The sequence below is a fragment of the Camellia sinensis genome, chromosome 1, assembly GCF_055761805.1.
Source record: "Camellia sinensis isolate YWXY chromosome 1, ASM5576180v1, whole genome shotgun sequence".
NCBI classification, from domain to species: domain Eukaryota; kingdom Viridiplantae; phylum Streptophyta; class Magnoliopsida; order Ericales; family Theaceae; genus Camellia; species Camellia sinensis.
In genome coordinates this window covers 191207213-191224324 of record NC_138961.1, presented here as the reverse complement: position 1 = coordinate 191224324, position 17112 = coordinate 191207213, and the positions used below count along the sequence as shown (strand labels likewise).

The 17112-nt window shown below is 36.4% G+C and overlaps 2 protein-coding genes across 2 annotated transcripts; one reads left to right on the top strand and one right to left on the bottom strand.

The window, feature by feature from the left end:
- Positions 1-1692: 1692 nt before the first annotated feature.
- LOC114294657 (uncharacterized) lies at positions 1693-8984 on the top strand. Its single transcript, XM_028238786.2, has 4 exons — positions 1693-2618; positions 3326-3721; positions 7114-7528; positions 8431-8984. The coding sequence occupies exons 1-4, from the start codon at positions 1910-1912 to the stop codon at positions 8630-8632; spliced, it is 1722 nt and encodes a 573-aa protein (XP_028094587.2). The 5' UTR covers positions 1693-1909; the 3' UTR covers positions 8633-8984.
- Positions 8985-10156: 1172 nt separating this feature from the next.
- Positions 10157-16901, bottom strand: LOC114294658 (Peroxidase superfamily protein). The gene is made up of 4 exons (XM_028238787.2): positions 16216-16901; positions 15336-15524; positions 13971-14133; positions 10157-10724 (listed from the first exon to the last, which is right to left on the bottom strand). The coding sequence occupies exons 1-4, from the start codon at positions 16423-16425 to the stop codon at positions 10327-10329; spliced, it is 960 nt and encodes a 319-aa protein (XP_028094588.2). The 5' UTR covers positions 16426-16901; the 3' UTR covers positions 10157-10326.
- Positions 16902-17112: the final 211 nt, after the last annotated feature.

The following is a 17112-nucleotide window of genomic DNA, read 5'->3' as shown; positions in this document are numbered from 1 at the left end:
CACATTTGATAAATTCATTTGGAATCCATCAACTGTTGAGAAAAAAAGAAAAACAATAAAAGAAAAGAAAAGAAAAATAAAAAGAAAAGTTGCTAAATGCCCTTATCTTTTTTCTTTAGGACCCCCACTTTTTCTATTTTTTTTATTACAATTTTACCCCAACACCAATTTTCATTTTTGACGCATTTCTATCCTTTCAACCCCAATCCCAACCCTAACCCCAATCCCTCCAACTAACCTTTTGAGCATCACAACCCTTCCGTCACTCTCTAGGGGAACCCTAGTCCAGAACTCGGCGAACAGTGCCTCGAGCTGCACCACCACCGATTCCAATCTCCCTATTAGCTTCTCATACTTGGTGTCCTCTCTCTCTCTCTCTCTCTCTCTCTCTTTAAAGTTTTCTCTCTCTAGAATTTGCAGAAGGTTGGCTTCGAATCTTAGATCATTCTCTCTTTCTCTCTTCAATCTCAGATCTGCGATGCCCACGACAGACTTGATATTCGAGCCCGGCAATTCCATATTTACAAGCTATTAACGGTCTTGGTGACCGATCGAGAGCTCGTTTGAGAGATTAGGGGGTTCTTCTCAAGCGGTGTGGTCTTAGATATTGAATTGGAGTTCCCTTTCTATCTTCTCTCGTTTCAACGCTGCACAAAGCTCGTTCTGCCGCTTCCTCATTCTCTTCTTCTTCTTTTTCCCATCGTAACCCAAATTGCGAACCATTGCCGCCATCATCGCCTAAAGCAGCTGCCATTGCCACTGTCTTCACCAATTTTTGAAAAACTTAGGCCTAGGATGCAAAATGCTGGAAAGGGGTTGCAGGTTGGCCACTAGAGATAATGGCGGTGGTTGCCAAAATTGGTGAGGATAGGATTTGGGTTGAGGGCTAGGAATTGGGTTTAGATTTGGATTTGGGGTTAGGGGTATAATTGATATTAAGATGGAGATTTAAAGAGAAAATAGAGGAGACTTATTTTTCTAGGTAGGGGTTCAAAAAAAGTAGGGGACCAAAGTAAAAGGGTGGGGCAAAGAGCAGCTATGGGTGATCATGGATCCGTTCAATCCGATCAATTCAACCAAACTGACTCAACTCGATTAATTTTGGGCAGAAGCGTGTCTTTCGATGGACCGATGCGGATGAAATGTTTCAAAAACAGCTGATATGGTTCGGATGGCGAATTAACTAGCCCATACCTACATAAACCTAATCTACTCATAGATAAAGTTCAAAAAAAAAAAAAAAAAAAAAATGCTAACAAGTAACAACATATAGTAGAGATAATAAAATATATATTTTTGTAAAAATAAAAAATAATATTTTAAAAATATACATGCGTGGTACCATGACTTATTATAGAAAAATAATACATATCTTTTCAGATTACTAGTTATTAGAGGTTGTAAAAGTTTTGAATTATAATTTAAAAAAATATTCAAAATTTATAAAATCTAAATTGTCAAATTGATCATATCCATTCACTAAGCTGCATGGCCTACTCAATCTGCATCTGTCAAATTATAAATAGATGTAAATTATTTTTTTTTAATTCACTTAGTTTTAAACGAACGACGAATAAAATGACATCTGACCTCATTCGTGGGAATTTGGATCCTCAGCCTCCCTTTTGGGCGGCAGTTCCTAGCAGCCCCCCCAAAACGACGTTGTTTTGGGGGGTTTTCCGTTTTTTTTTTTTTTTTTTCGCAGAACCAGAGCAGAGCAGAGGGGAGGGGAGGGAAGCTCGCCGGAGGGGAGGGGAGGGGAGGGGAGCTCGCCGGATTTTGGGGTCCGCAGGTCGTCGAGCTCGCCGTCGCAGGTCGTCGAGCACGCCAGCCGTCGATCGTCGCCCGATCTGCCGTCGCCTCCGCGTCCGGCCCGCCTCCGCCTCCTCCTCCTCCTCCCCCGGTGATTATGGCCCCCTCCAGTCCGGTGCTCCCTCTTCTTCTCCCTTCCTCTCTCTCCTTCCCCTCCCCTCCCCCTCTCTCTCTCCCTCCCCTCCCCTCCCTCTGGTTCGGTTTTCCAACGAGGAAGAAGAAAGAAAAAAAAAAAAAAAATCAAAAAACCCCCAAAACGACGTCGTTTTGGGGGACTGCTGGAACGACCGCCGGGAAGGGCGGCCGAGAATCCGAACTCCATTCGTGGTCACCTCTAGTGGCAGCCTTCCATAAGAAGAAAAAGAAAAAAAAAGAAAAAAAAAAGGGACAGCAAAACCCTAGTTATTGGAAATACCAAGAATACCCTCGCACGACGAGGACTCGACTCTGCTCTGCTCAGCTCACTACTCGCCTAGCTAACCAAGAAAGCAGAGTGCAAAGCAAAACCGTGATAATCGCCATGAGAGGAGGAGGAGCTCTTCTTCTCAGGAATGTTGCTCGCAATATTCTCTCTCCAATTTCCAATATCACCGACACATCTCCCATTTCTTTTCTCTCTCCCTCGATTTCTTCTTCATCTTCTTCTTCTTCCAGGTTGATTTGGAGGCTTTTCTCATCCGAAAGCGATTCGTCCAATCAAAACCCTAACCCTAACCCTCTTCCCGAAGAAACGAGCTTGGTGCCCAACACCCAGATGAAGAAGAAGAAGGATGTCTCCGTCGATATTGAGGATGTCAGCAACAAAGGTGCGAAATTGTGACGAAAAGAACGAAGAAAATGCTTTTTTGTTTGTTTTTCCTTTCAATGATTTGGGCTTCCACAAAGTTAAGAACTCAATTTGACTACTAACCCTCAATTATTGAAAAATCTAGAATTCATAATCATGTATTTCTTGCCTTACATTTTCTTAGTGACCAAACATTCCTTCTCTACCCCAATTTCTTTATAATTTTCTGGCTAAGTAAATGATCCTGTTGCACAATGCAGTAATTGGGTTCAAATTTTGACATAGATGCTATACATATACTAGAAGGCTGAAAGAGGAGATTTATTTATTTATATTTGTGAATTGAGGTGAAATTAAAAAAGAAAAAGAAAAAAACTGAAGCAAATTTGAAATAAAAAACTTGAGCAGTTATACTGGGGTAATTTGAGCGTGAAAGTATATGTGACATAGCTTTGCCAAGTGAGTTGTGTTCTTTATATAATTGAATAGATGAATATGTGTATGTACATGTCTTGCATTTCTTGGCTACCAAACATTGCATTACACAAAATTTTGTTTTCTTTTTCAGTTTTTTGATATGTACTTGTATGCATATGTATGCATATATTATTTATGAGCTGGGTTTTGTTTTTCCTTTATTTGCAGTTTAATACAAGTCTGCGTGATTTTGAGGTGTCCAAGTCTTTGCAAACTAATAACCTCTGATTTGTTTTATGGTGGTTGCAGAGCTGAAAATGCGTATACAAAAGTACTTCAAAGGTGATGAAGAGGCACTCCCTTCCATACTTGAAGCAATTTTGGCACGGAAGTTAACAGCAAAGCATGAGGAAACTGATGATGAGATGATGGATGAACTTCGGATGAAGCCACTGGATGATGTTAAGGACAAAGAGTTCGAATCTGATTTCGAGGATTTGTATGAGACTGATGAAGATATTGATGATTTGTATGATGCAAGGGATATTGTGATGAGGAGGATGGTGAAAGATGAATACTTCAATATGGATGACAAGAAGTGGGATGGTATGATTAAGGAGGCAACTGATCATGGGTTTCTTAAGGACACGAGGGAGTGCGAGGCAATTCTAGAGGACATGCTTAGCTGGGACAAGCTCCTCCCAGGTATATCCTTATATGCTTGTGATATTATTTTGGGTAATCTAAACAACTGATTAAGAAAATGTGATATGTCGTTGTATCCTTTACTTCTCTTGCCAAGTAGTTAGTTCTTCCCACATGGGTATTGTGTTTGAATCAATCAATTTCATTGCTATATGTATGCAATGTCGTATTTTAATTGTTGTAATTGTTTCTCTTTCATTACTTTGATAGATTTGAATTTTGATGTGTAGATTCCTCGAGAAGTTTCATGTGAGGAATCTTTTGCTGTCTTTTTATGACCTGCATTGCTTGTACTCTTGTTTTGACATCATGTTGCTTTTCTATATGGATTTATAAATGATTGGTTCAAACCATCGTAGCATTTATGTACGTGCAACAAATAATATACGTCACATAATTTGTTGCATAACTAATACCAAGTCATTTACTAATTTTATGCATCTATATATGTATATATTGTAATTTTGGACAAGGCTGAAACTACTTTTGGTAAAGGTTTTAGCAATGCCTACAAGAATTTCAAAAAAGGGAGCAATGGCCCCGTACTAATTTGACTAATGGCTATCTTAATGTGGAATGAAAACTACATGTTTAATAGGAAGATAATATTGTAATGGACACCATTGACCAAGGAACAATGATCTCAAGAAACTCCAAAATTGGAAGCTCTCTAGAGTAATTTGTTTGGATTGAATTCGGACCATATATTCAACGCTTATTTATAGGAATCATGATGTCCTTTCATGATGAACTTGTAGGGAGACATTTTTTGTCTTTGGGTAATACATGTCTTGCACGGACACATGGCAATAATTAAAAAAAGGAAAAAAAAGATACATAAATGGCGGGGATACGATGCAAATAACTATATTTTTATTTGTCACGTATATGAATATATAAATTTAGGGCACATAGATATGCGTGGCATCAATGTATATGTGGATATACTTTATTTTTCATTTTCTCCCCCTTTCGTTTCCATATATTTTCCGAAGGTGTATGTGCCATTTAGGTCTTGAATCATGTGGTATGTGTCCCATAAGCCTTGCAAGTATAAAAAAACAAAATGAACAAAAGTAGTCATGGGCTTTTGAGTGTCCAAATTCCAATGGCCAAGGTAGATTTAGTGTGTTGATCTCAAATGGGCAGATTCTTGTCGTCCAGACTCGGATTTGGGCAAACTTTGTGGCCAAATTGAAATCCCGAGAGTCTAGTTTCTAATGGTGGTGGTTTCATAAAAAATTCAAAGTATAGAGAGAGATATGGCCAGAAAATTACAGATATGTCCAAGGATAAAATCTAAGGCTCAAATCATGCTCTAAGGAGTCTAAGCCTTCTAATACTCTTCCTCCAAGAGTCTCAAATCAAAGGGAGAATATCATAGTTCTCTTCCAACCCCTCAAAGTTAGGATTCTCCTCCAACCAAAATGAGCACAAGAAGCTCTTTTTTGTTATTAAATCGTGCCTATTGTTCTTCCTATTGCCACTTGTTATCTATGTTTTGGTTATTACATTTTGTTACAAAGCTAGCAACATGTTTTATTTGTTGGAAAATTTTCTAGAGATCTTCTGTAAACCAAAACAAGCTTGTGGAGGTCAAATCAATATTGCCTCTGTTTGTCATATGAGTCTCATGTAACAACTCTACTATGTGGCAATAATTACTTACTGCCTCTGTCATGAGTACCTTGTTTCCATTCTACTACATGCAAGTGGTTTGTTCAGTTTTAAATGAATGCCTACACAAAAGCTTAGGGCCTTGGGTGTGGGATGAAGGAAAAGAATAGTGGGTAGAAGAATAAGCCGTAATTACACAAGAGCTGCGTGGAGGATGAATATTTTATAAAAAGGGCAATATTTAGAAGGTTTATCTTAAAGTAGTAATGAAGGAAATCAAATTCCTTCCATGCTGTTTCCTTCACTGAAAATACCGCACATTCTACTTAATATTGATTTAGTTGGATTTTGACAAATACTGTCAGCTTTTATGATGAGTGTACATGCCTCTTTATGAAGTCTAAGTCATCTTATGGTGTTATTTACTGATTGTGAATTATGCTGCAAGAAAAAAAAATATATCAAATTGAAAACAGAATGCATGATGAAATAGGGTAAACATTGGCCAATATTAGGCACACCTCCACTTTAAGTAAATTTCTTGTTTCTTTGGGCACTGGCTATAAGGATTATGATTACACATAGAATGGAGGTTTTGAATAGAGCCCTACTTATTAATGGAAGAAATGGGAAACTGGATTTGGTTGTGTTTCTACCCCTTTTTTAGTAGGGGAGATTTAGCGGACTTGCTTGTCCTTGAATCACTAAATGATTTTGTAGTTTTTACTTGAACTTCTTTTCGAATGGTGTATAGAGCAGTAGTTAAAGCATGAAGGCGTTATAGCTTTTGGTACTAGTTAGTTGATGTAGAAGGCCAAGGTTCATCCTAAAGTTAAGGCTTTGCCCTGGTCCACATACCATTAAAAAAGTGGGAAAAAAAATGGGAACCTCCAAGCTAAAACTAAGCATGTATTATCATATATTTTCTTCTTTTGGAATTTTGGTGGCTTGATAGGAAGTTGAATGACCATTTTGTGGGTTTGTGCATTTGTTGGATATTATTTGGGTTGTTTCTTAAAAATAACTCAAGGATCTTTGAATAGAAAGTTCAGCCACCCGTAAGCCTATCCCTGAATCCCATCATAAGCTCTTCTTGCAGCAGCGGTGAACTAATGAGATACCTATCTGCTAATAGTCAAATTTGATTCTATTTATAATTTTTTATATTACATGGAATAAGACTGTTCTCAGTCTAATTTTTGGGTTTGACAACCAAACAATTTGATGGGATTCTATTGGAGTTATTTGGGGGGACTGATCTTTTGATTGCTCTTTTCCTAGACCAGTTATTTTAGCTATGTGCTTTGGGTCCTTCATCTTACTGAGAGCGCCAAGCAATTTGGTTGGTTACATGGAGTGTGCCCTTGGGAATTTGGATTAACTTGATTGAGAGGCATTTTCATAGATCATGGAAGCCTTATGCTTTATGTGAATTAGATGTGTGCAAGAAACTTAGTCGTTTGATAATTGAAATATTATCATGTTTATGTGCAAAGACACTTCCCATTTATTGGAAGAATGACCTTTTAATGTGTGCAAGATGTGTTGATGTCTTTAATGTTGTCTAACCAATTCCTTTTATTTTCTTTTTTTTAGTTACATTTTGGAATTTATAGATTAGATTGTTAAGAGCACCTAGTGTAAGTCATCAAATATTCACTTTTTCCCTTCAAAACAGTTTTTCTGGATTATGTCAGATATATATGAAATTATGCTGGTATGTAATTCATTCTGTAACGCATGTGTTCAGTTTCCTTCTGATGCACTTTTTTCAGATGCAGTAAAGCAGAAAGTGGAGAAGAAATTCGACGAGATTGGTGATATGGTTGAAAGGGGGGAGATTGAAGTTGAAAAAGGTTATGAACTTTTCAAGGAATTTGAAGATAAGATGGTTGTGGAATGTGCTGAGATGATGGAGACAGAGGGGCCTGCACAGTTTGATGATACTGCTCTGCCAAACAAGAAAAAGGAAATAGATGTCTCCCCAGGGGAGGGGCCAATTCTTCGGTGGCAAACACGTGTTGTCTTTGTTCCAGGCGGTGACTCATGGCACCCGAAAAACAGAAAAGTGAAGTTGTCGGTTACTGTAAAAGAGCTTGGGCTTTCAAAGCATCAATTTCGTCGTCTGAGAGAATTAGTTGGAAAACGGTACCATTCAGGGAAAGATGAGCTAACAATCACCAGTGAGAGGTAAGTCCAAAAATTTACTGTTTGGTTCTTTTTTCTGTCCACAAATTGACTGGCTAATAGCTATAGATATGCATAGAATTTTATGGTATTCATGATCTACAGATCCCTTAGTTTTGGTGATTTCTTTTACACTGTTTGTCTGGGTGTAAATCATTTTCTGGATTTTTTTTTCTTCTTATTTTCCTATGTGTGCAACTAAATGAGAGGAAAATATTTTTAATGTGAATGATTTTATGCTGAATGAATGAAAAATAATTTATGGGAATGAAGCCCTAAGTTATTTTATATGCCTTGAGCTCATACTGTCATTCGTCACCAGTGCTTACAACTGAAAACTTTGATATCTAGGCTGGTAGTCTCTCAGGCATGCTAGTGTCGCATGTTGGACCAATTTTCTACAGCTTTCAGTGTTCAATTTCAGTCTCAAACTCACAAATAAGCATTATTCTATGCGACCACCCTTCATTCGTCAACCTTCAATATATTTAATTCTTGTTCTTTCATGTTTTTCAAATCTTATGTCCATTAATTGTTTGATCATATCCTTCAACCATAACATTTGTTTTCATTGTGGCAGCCAAACACACGAAATAAGAGAACAAAAATTATTTTACCTATAAACGTTTTACACCGAAAACATTTCGAGAAGTAAATTGTTTTCCGTTAAATCGAACAGAGAGTTGGTGAAATACTCCTTAAATATGAACAATGATTTGTTGTTGCCAAACACCGTTTAATTTTGTTCATTTCTGGGAGAATCATTTGATGTTTTTAATTATTTGTTTGGCATGATAATAGATCTGACTGCACCTTCTTTGAAATGTATTTTTTTGACTGTGTGAATGCTATGTGACAGATGTAATAATTTGTTTGGGAAATTTTTATAATTGTCTTCTCATCAGGTTTGAACATCGGGAGGAAAACAGAAAGGATTGTCTAAGGACTTTATTTGCCCTGATCGAGGAAGCTGGAAAAGCTAATAAGCTTGTAGAGGAGGCTCGAACTTCATATGTGAAGGAGAGACTCAGAGCCAATCCAGAGTTCATGGAGAGGTTGCATGCCAAGACAATGGGAAAGAAAGTATCCGAGTCTTTGCCTGCATGAATAAATGGTTAATAGTAGCTCTGTCATATCTAACATATAATTTAAAAAAAAAAGAAAAAAAAAAATCACTAACTTTTTTGCTATATGCGCAGCAGTTTCAAGCAGTAGTTCCATTTTTGAATTTGAAAAGTTTCTGATATGCAAAAATTTTCTAGTTCATCTGTTGAAATTCATAATGCCTCTTGTTATGGTGGTTTTAATAGTTTCTTTTTGTAATGTACTTTTCCTTTTGTTGATCTATCTATTTGTTTTTGACTGACCCTTTTTGTCTGGTATGTCAGCTAATGGCCTTGGGCCATTTGTGCAGACCACTTTTATGAAATCATTTGAATAATAAGCTTTACAATAAAAACTGTATTTTTTTGTGCATTTTAGTTGTGTAGGTATTGTGTTATCATTAAGCTTGTATTAAATCAATTCTAGGGTTGGGTGTCTTTTGTGCCACCTTGTAAAAAGGAATCAAGAATTGGAGTCATTGCAGACACAACTCAATTGTTTTTGCAATTGTGCTATAAACAAGGTTTTATGCATTCAAGCCTGGGGAAGTGCTTTGACCAGGTTTATTGGTAGGTCAAGTTTCAATATTTTGGGACTCATTAAAGTAGGAAACATTACCAATTCTTTAGCTAAAGTTGATCTCTATTTTTGAATGCCTACGACCCTATTTGATAATAGTCTCAAATAGTCAAAATGTTATTAAAAAAAATTAAAAAGTAAAAAACCATACCCTAAAGTTAAAGATTATTTTTTATTTTTTCTACTTTTTGTACAAAATCAGTCATTTTTGAATATTTTGATTTTGTACCTCATATTTTAGTTAAAAGGTCATTTTTAAAAAGTTATTAAAAAAATTAAAAAGTAAAAAAATTTTACAAAGAAAAGTTAAAGATTCTTTGTTTTTTTTTTTTTTTTTTAACTTATTGTACAAAACCAAAATCATTTTTAAATATTTTAATTTTTTATCTCATATTTTAGTTAAAAGGTTACTTCACCAACAAATCCAACAATAAAGAAAAAGTGAATAGCCATGTATATCTCTTCATCTGTAATAGCAAGATTGGTAGATCTCCAATTCATGAAAATAGATAATCAATTACTGCGAAATACCCATAACACCAAATCTATAAATTGATCCCAAAATTCTTAAAACATGACCTTTAAATTTAGTGGGTTAGATGTTAATTGGTTGATTTCTAAACAAATCAATAAGTAATAGACAACAGCCAAGTCAATGGATAATTTAGGGAAATTAACAGCTTAGTGTTAAGTTTAAAAAATAATTTCAAATACACGATAAAGTTTATAAAATTATTTTTTATTATTGTAAAGTTTATGTAAATATTTTTTTAAAGTTATACTGAAATGAAATTTCTCTAAATTTTAAGAGTGATGTTTTAGGGGGCTAAACTAGAGATCTCTATAGAATTAGAGAGGAGCTTAATCCAAAAGCCATTTTAAATTAGTAACTAAGGAAATGAATTTTTTTACTCACAAGATTAGAATAATGAAGTTGACACCAAGAAATGATTTGAAACACACTGCATTCATTGAACAATGCTTATTACTATATAACATGGAACAAAAATGAAAAATACAACTATAATGCTTCATCTAAGCGCACACATTACATATATATAGGTCTACATAAATGACATCATTTGATCTTTTGATTAATAAAGAGTTATCTAAATTTATCAGTTGATCTTGCGACAATTTTCCCTAACTTCACCATTAGAACCTTCTTTAACATCGAGCAAGCCCATTTTCACCATCGCTTGCTGAAAATCGAGGAAAAATCTTGCTTGGTTCATCGCATAGGCATTGACAATGCTCCTGGTTCTGGCACTGGCATATAAGGTTTGGTCGGAGAAGAGCACTCCGAAACTCCTCGTGAGCTCATTGAAATAATCGTTGTCGAAGGAGTTTCTGGTGGCATCGAAGGTTTGCTCAGCGTTGTCACCGGCACTGCATGTTTTTGACAATGTCTTGGCGAAGTTCGAGTCTAGGGTTGGATCGGTATCGTGAGTTGAATCGAAATTGCTCAATCGAAATTTGAATGATGAGCACCTTGCTACTCCTAGTGTATGTGCCCCTACAATTTCCCAAGGCTAAATCATTTTAAAAAAAATGAAATATAAAATAATAATAAAAAAAAAAGGAAAAGTATTTATGTTGGGAGCTTTTTTGATAAATCTGCTTTCTAAGAGTTTTATTCCATCCAACTTATATTCTTTTTGGCTATTCCATTAGGTTTTATTTGAGATAAGAAGACCAAAATACCCTTTTTATCTATTTATGTTCTATTTAGTTCACATTATTTTCTTATGTTTCAATAAGTCCTATGGGTGACATAATTACCAAAATACCCCTAATGTGAATGTTCACACCGTCAATGTGAATGTTCATATCGTCAATGTGAAGGGGCCTGGCCCATGTCGATCCTCGTGGGTGCCCGGAAAAATTCGAGTCGGGCCGGGGCCGCCCCGGTCCGTTGACAATGTGAATATTCACATTGACATGTTAACATTCACATTGATAAGAGTATAAAATTGGCTCGCGGCCCATGGGCGGCCAAAAGCCCGCCCGCGGCCCGGGGCGGGCCTGGCCCGACCTGACCCGTTGACAATGTGAATATTCACATTGACATGTTAACATTCACATTGATAGAAGTGTAAAATTAGCCCGCGCCTCGTGGCTGCTTGAAACCCGCCCACGGCCCGTGGGCAACCCGGGGTGGGCTCGGCCCGACCTGTTAACAATGTGAATATTCACATTGACATGTTAACATTCACATTGATAAGAGTGTAAAATTGGCCCGCAGCTCGTGGGCGGCCCGAAACTCGACCGCAGCCCGAGGCGGGCTTGGCCCGACCGGTGACATTGTGAATATTCACATTGACATGTTAACATTAACATTAATAGGAGTGTAAAATTTGCCTGCTGCCCGAAGCTTGCTCGCGGCCCAAAGTAGGCCTGGCCCGGGCTCGAGCCTAGTCTGAGACCCTAGGCTAGGGCCTGGGCCATCACTTTGAAGCCCGGCCGAGCCCATTGGCCCGGTTAAGGCCCATTCAAGGCTCGGTCCAAGGCCCGGCCCGTGCCGAGGCCTAGTGTCTTTTTTGTGGAAAATAATAAATTTTAGTAGAAAAAATTAAAAATAATTAAAAAAAAATGGCCAGGCCCGCCCAAGCCTGATCCAAGCCTGAGGCTAGGCCTAGGCCCATCGGTTCGACCCGAGGCTCGGGCCTGGACCCAAACGAGCTTGTCCCGGGTCGTGGGCAGGCTTTGGGCAGCCCACGGGCCGCGGGCAGGCTTTGGGCAGCCCATGGGCCATGGGCCAATTCTACATTCCTATCAATGTGCATGTTAACATGTCAATGTGAATATTCACATTGTCAACGGGCCAGGCCAGGCCTACCTCGGGCCGCGAGCAAGCTTCGGGCAGCGGGAAAATTTTACACTCCTATCAATGTTAATGTTAACATGTCAATGTGAATATTCACAATGTCACGAGTCGGGCCAGGCCCGCCTCGAGCTGCGGGCCAATTTTACACTCTTATCAATGTGAATGTTAACATGTCAATGTGAATATTCACATTGTCAACGGGCCGGGTCGGGCTCGTCCTGGGCCGCTGGCTAATTTTACACTCCTATCAATGTGAATGTTAACATGTCAATGTGAATATTCACATTGTTAACAGGTCGGGCCGAGCCCACCTCGGGCTGCCCACGGGCCGTGGGCGGGTTTCAAGCAGCCACGAGGCGCGGGCTAATTTTACACTCCTATCAATGTGAATATTCACATTGTCAACGGGCCAGGCCGGACCCGCGTCGGGCCGCACACAGGCCGTGGGCGGGTTTCAGGTAGCCACGGGGCGCGGGCTAATTTTACACTCCTATCAATGTGAATGTTAACATGTCAATGTGAATATTCACATTGTCAACGGGTCGGGCCAGGCCCGCCCAGGTCGCGGGCGGGCTTTTGGCTGCCTAGGGCCGCGGGCCAATTTTATACTCTTATCAATGTGAATGTTAACATGTCAATATGAATATTCACATTGTCAACGGGCCGGACCGGGCCCGCCTTGGGTCGCCCATGGGCCGCGGGCGGGTTTCGCGCCGCCACGGGACGCAGGCCAATTTTACACTTCTATTAATGTAAATGTTAACATGTCAATGTGAATATTCACATTGTCAACGGGCCGAGCCCGCCCCGGCTTGCGGACTGGTTTCGGGCCGCCCACGGACCCATTTTACATTCCTACCAATGTGAATTTTAAAATATGAATGTTCACATCATAAAATTGCTAACCGTTCAAAAAATATTTATAAGGGTATCAAAATTAAATATAAGGGCATAAGTGTCCAAGAAAATAGTGTAAATCAAGAAAAATGATTTTATGGAATAAAGCTATACATACATGGGACTAAATGGATTAAAAAATTCCTTCATGGACTTCTTGGGTTAAAACACTTATAAATGAGATTTATCAATAAAAATCCCATTTATGTTTGGTTGTATTTTTATTTTTTTGCTTTGTTTTTTTAAATAAAAAGAAATAAAAGTTTGAAAACAACTCACTTTTATTTTTGTGTGGAATTTTTTTTTAAAGATTCAAAACGATTTTTTGGTTTTTTTTTTGGAAAGTGAGTTCTTTTCAAGTAATGGCTCAAAAAATAAATTGTATAAAGGTTTTTACTAGAATGATGCAAGTAATTAAAATAATAAGTCTCAATATAATTATGTCATTTTGTACACATATAAATTTTGTATATTTCTTTAATTTGTATTTCATTAAAAGAAAACTATAAGAATGATATTTTAAGAGTCTTGTAAAGGAGTGTGTTATCCTAATTAATAAAATTTAAAATAGTTATTAATTTTTGTAGCACACACCTTTATTTTTAAAAAATGTCTTATTTTATTTCAAACTCACTGATAATTACTCTTAATATATAAAATTCATATTTTATAACAAGTGTGGCTTCAAATATAAGGTCACTATCATTAATAAGATAAGCAAAAAAGTTAAAAAGTAGAATCCAACAAACCCAAGAAGATCTTGACTCTTAGAAAGCCTTGTCGCAACATATCAAGTTAAATTTAGTTTTTATTATTTTTTAAGCTTGTCATTTTTTGTTTTCATGGTTTCCCACACGACATTTGTTTGAAAATTATTGAGTTCAAAGTGAGTAAAACATGCTATAAATAATAATAATTTCTCCTTAAAATTTTCAACTTAAATCCCTTTCATCAAATTCATCTATTCAAAACGAGTCTAAAATAATAATAATAATAATAATAATAATAATAATAATAATAATAATAGGTATAAATTACCAGATAAAGCAACCATTTCTTGAGCAGAGAAGCCATGTTGGGCAAACATGGTGATGAGTTGGGAGGTGTTGAAGAAAGGAGGAGGGAGGTTTCTTGTGTCTTCTATTTTTGATATTCTTCCATCCTTTCTTCCTTTTGGTATCTCATACACTGGACCCCCTGCCTAATGATAGCAAAAATAAATAAATAAATACCTTCAAAATGCACATTTATACATGGAAAGTGTTAGGTTATATGGTCTCGGGACATAAATCTAATTTTGAAACTTTTGAACAATAATTTCAAGCTCTAATCTTTTGAAAGATCGTATTACCTTTATTTATCCGTCTACCATTTTACCCATCTGTTCACGTGTTACTTATTTGTCTACCTAATTTATCTATCTATCCATATTACAATCACCTCAACCACCAGCCATCGTCAACCACCTCTCGGTGATTTTTTGGCAAACAGTGATCCAAGTGGCGTTGGGTAAAATAGAAAAATTATTCTTCAAAACAATAATTTTTTATTCTTACCAAAAAAATTTATTAATCATTTCCTTGTAACCAAAATAAAGTAATCCTTGGACCTAATGCTGTACAACTCTCTACAAATAGACTTCTCAACAATTTTTCCTACGTGTGGATCCTACTGCTTTTGAAACTAGTGGTCAGAAAATTTGATAACAAATCCATTTATATGTGTAGGATTATCCTTTGTGCATAGAGCTTAAAAATTAAAGTGTAAGGCTCCACTCCAATCTGCACAAGCATTCGGTTTGGACTTGGGGGCTATCAAATTTCCCTGTCATGATTTGAGTAGTTGGTTTTGTACGACCCATCACGCACGAAAAAATATCAAAGTAATATGATAATTATAAGGGAAGTGGTTGAGATCCCCTCCAATCACCATTCCCACCACCCCGCACACACGTGGGGACTGGTGATTAGAGGAGAAGGAAAAAAATGAAAAAAAAAAAAAAAACTGGCAAATTAGAGAGAGAGAGGGGGTCGTGGGGTGCTTCCTGTGGGGGTTCAAGTCATTTTCCTAATTATAATTATGTGATTTTGTTATATTTGTTTAAAAAAAATAAAAATGGCAATAAGTAACTTTAAAAATACATCATCAATCTTTTTAAATAAACATAATGAAATCAAGTAATTATGATTATTGGATCAATCTTATTTTTTTCATAAATATCTACACACGAAAGCCTATAAATGAACAATTCAAAACCATCACAGTATGACTCGTGGCTTGTGATGAGCGCACAGGTTTGAACTCCGCCAATCTTAAGAGATTGGATACAAGCTGTGCCAAAATTTAAAAATTAAAATTAAAATTTTTAAAAAATTAGAGAGAATTGGAATGGGGAAAACTTACAAAGAAAACAGCATCGCGGGCAGCCATAGCAACAATATCTGCACAAGAAACAACACCAGGGCATTGTTGTTCAAGCTGTTGTTTAGCATCATCTATAATTTCATACCCTCTTAAACTCAAATTTGCTGGGGAGTCCTTTTCTGCTGTATTATCCTTTGTTGAATCAATCAAAACTGAAGCATCACATCCCTATAATATTATTATACACAGAGAGAGGGAAAGAAAGACAAATTAAACAATAAGTTTTAGTAAATAAACAATGGAGAGCAAAGATATACTACTGATGAATTTATTATATCAAGGTTTTAAAATGTTGGAGTTTTTAATAAAAATTGTAATATTAAATTATTTTTTAAATTTGAAAGGTATCATTGAAAGACATTATATATTCTCTCACTTTAAGGTGCTTTTTTTCAGATTGAAAGGTTTGGTGAAAGAATAAAAGAAATGGTGAGAAAGAAGCTTCTCATCCCTTATTTGGATGATTAAAGGCATGAGAAAGGATGAGAAATGAAGAGAAATCGCTTAAAATTCTTGTTTCGTTTCTTGCCAAAACTGTTGAAATTTGGAGAAATCAAAATTCCTCTTTACAAAAAATTTGTAATACTCAAATTATCTTTCTAAATATAAAACAAATAAAATAAAAGTAAAAGACACATGTGGTTATTTTTATTTATTGTTCATTCAAATTAGATGGTGAAAAACTACAATTTTGTTTTCTCACCTAAAAGTCGTAATCAATTCTAGTTTTTATTTTTTTTCTCACCTAAAAGTCTGCTACAAACTAGCTGATACGCGTGTGATTTTTATTAGGAGATCAAAAAACCTGTAAGTATCGGTCGATATATGTACACTTGAGAGAGAGAGAGAGAGAGAGGACCTGAAGGAAGCAGTCATGGAAATGCATTCTGATAAGACCAGCAGCAAGAGTAGGGTCAGATCGCAAAGCTCTGTTGACAGTGTTCTTCACAATTAGATCAGCTAATGGGCAGCTCATGATGTAGTAACTCATGCTCAGACCATATGCTCCATTTCTCATTCCACTTAATATCACTACTAATATTACACCAACCAACTTAGCAATCCCCATCTTTTCTACTCTTTATGATGGAGATTTAACCAGTGAGGCTTTGAATGGATCAAAACATGCAACAAGATGACTTGATAATGGAGAGTAGCTGAGATGGAATTGTATATATAAGCCCAAGAAAAACTATATGTTTACAGAATTTATGATAAAAATGATATGATGGTAACATTTTAAAAATATAAATTATCTTGATGATTTTTTTATATTAATATATATGTTAGTGTAATAAATATTTAAAACTAGTCGAATTATTTTTTATTAATTTTATGTATAAATTATTTATTTATTTATTTTGTACAGGGCTATGTAAGTGCAAATTATTGGGAAGTACTAGATGATTGAATGGGGAGAAGAAAAAGTTGGAGATTGTGGTCTATAATTTTCTCTACCTAATCATATTATTGTCACTATGTTTTTCTTTCTGGAGAGAGAAAGATCTTTTTTTTGATACGATAATCTTGTAGTTTTTAATGGTTGCTTATTGCATGTAAGTTGACACGTAAAAATGTTGATACAGTGGTACTGCACTATTGCTATCATAAATTTACAATCATGCAGTCAAACTATGCATTTCTGGTTGGACTAAAAATTAAACATTTTTTCACTTTAAAAAATCATAAAATATGATAAAAATTAGGCCATGAGAATCTATGTGTCCAAATCTCACCATCTAAAATCGTGTCAAAA

Excerpts from the sequence above, each read along its gene's own strand:
- LOC114294657 (XM_028238786.2), top strand. The coding sequence starts at position 1,910 with ATGGCCCCCTCCAGTCCGGTGCTCCCTCTTCTTCTCCCTTCCTCTCTC. Across the intron at positions 3,722-7,113 it reads CTGGGACAAGCTCCTCCCAG|ATGCAGTAAAGCAGAAAGTG; the intron begins GTATATCCTTAT and ends CACTTTTTTCAG. Across the intron at positions 7,529-8,430 it reads CTAACAATCACCAGTGAGAG|GTTTGAACATCGGGAGGAAA; the intron begins GTAAGTCCAAAA and ends TCTTCTCATCAG.
- LOC114294658 (XM_028238787.2), bottom strand. The coding sequence starts at position 16,425 with ATGGGGATTGCTAAGTTGGTTGGTGTAATATTAGTAGTGATATTAAGT. Across the intron at positions 15,525-16,215 it reads TCCATGACTGCTTCCTTCAG|GGATGTGATGCTTCAGTTTT; the intron begins GTCCTCTCTCTC and ends ATAATATTATAG. Across the intron at positions 10,725-13,970 it reads AGAAATGGTTGCTTTATCTG|GGGCACATACACTAGGAGTA; the intron begins GTAATTTATACC and ends GGGAAATTGTAG.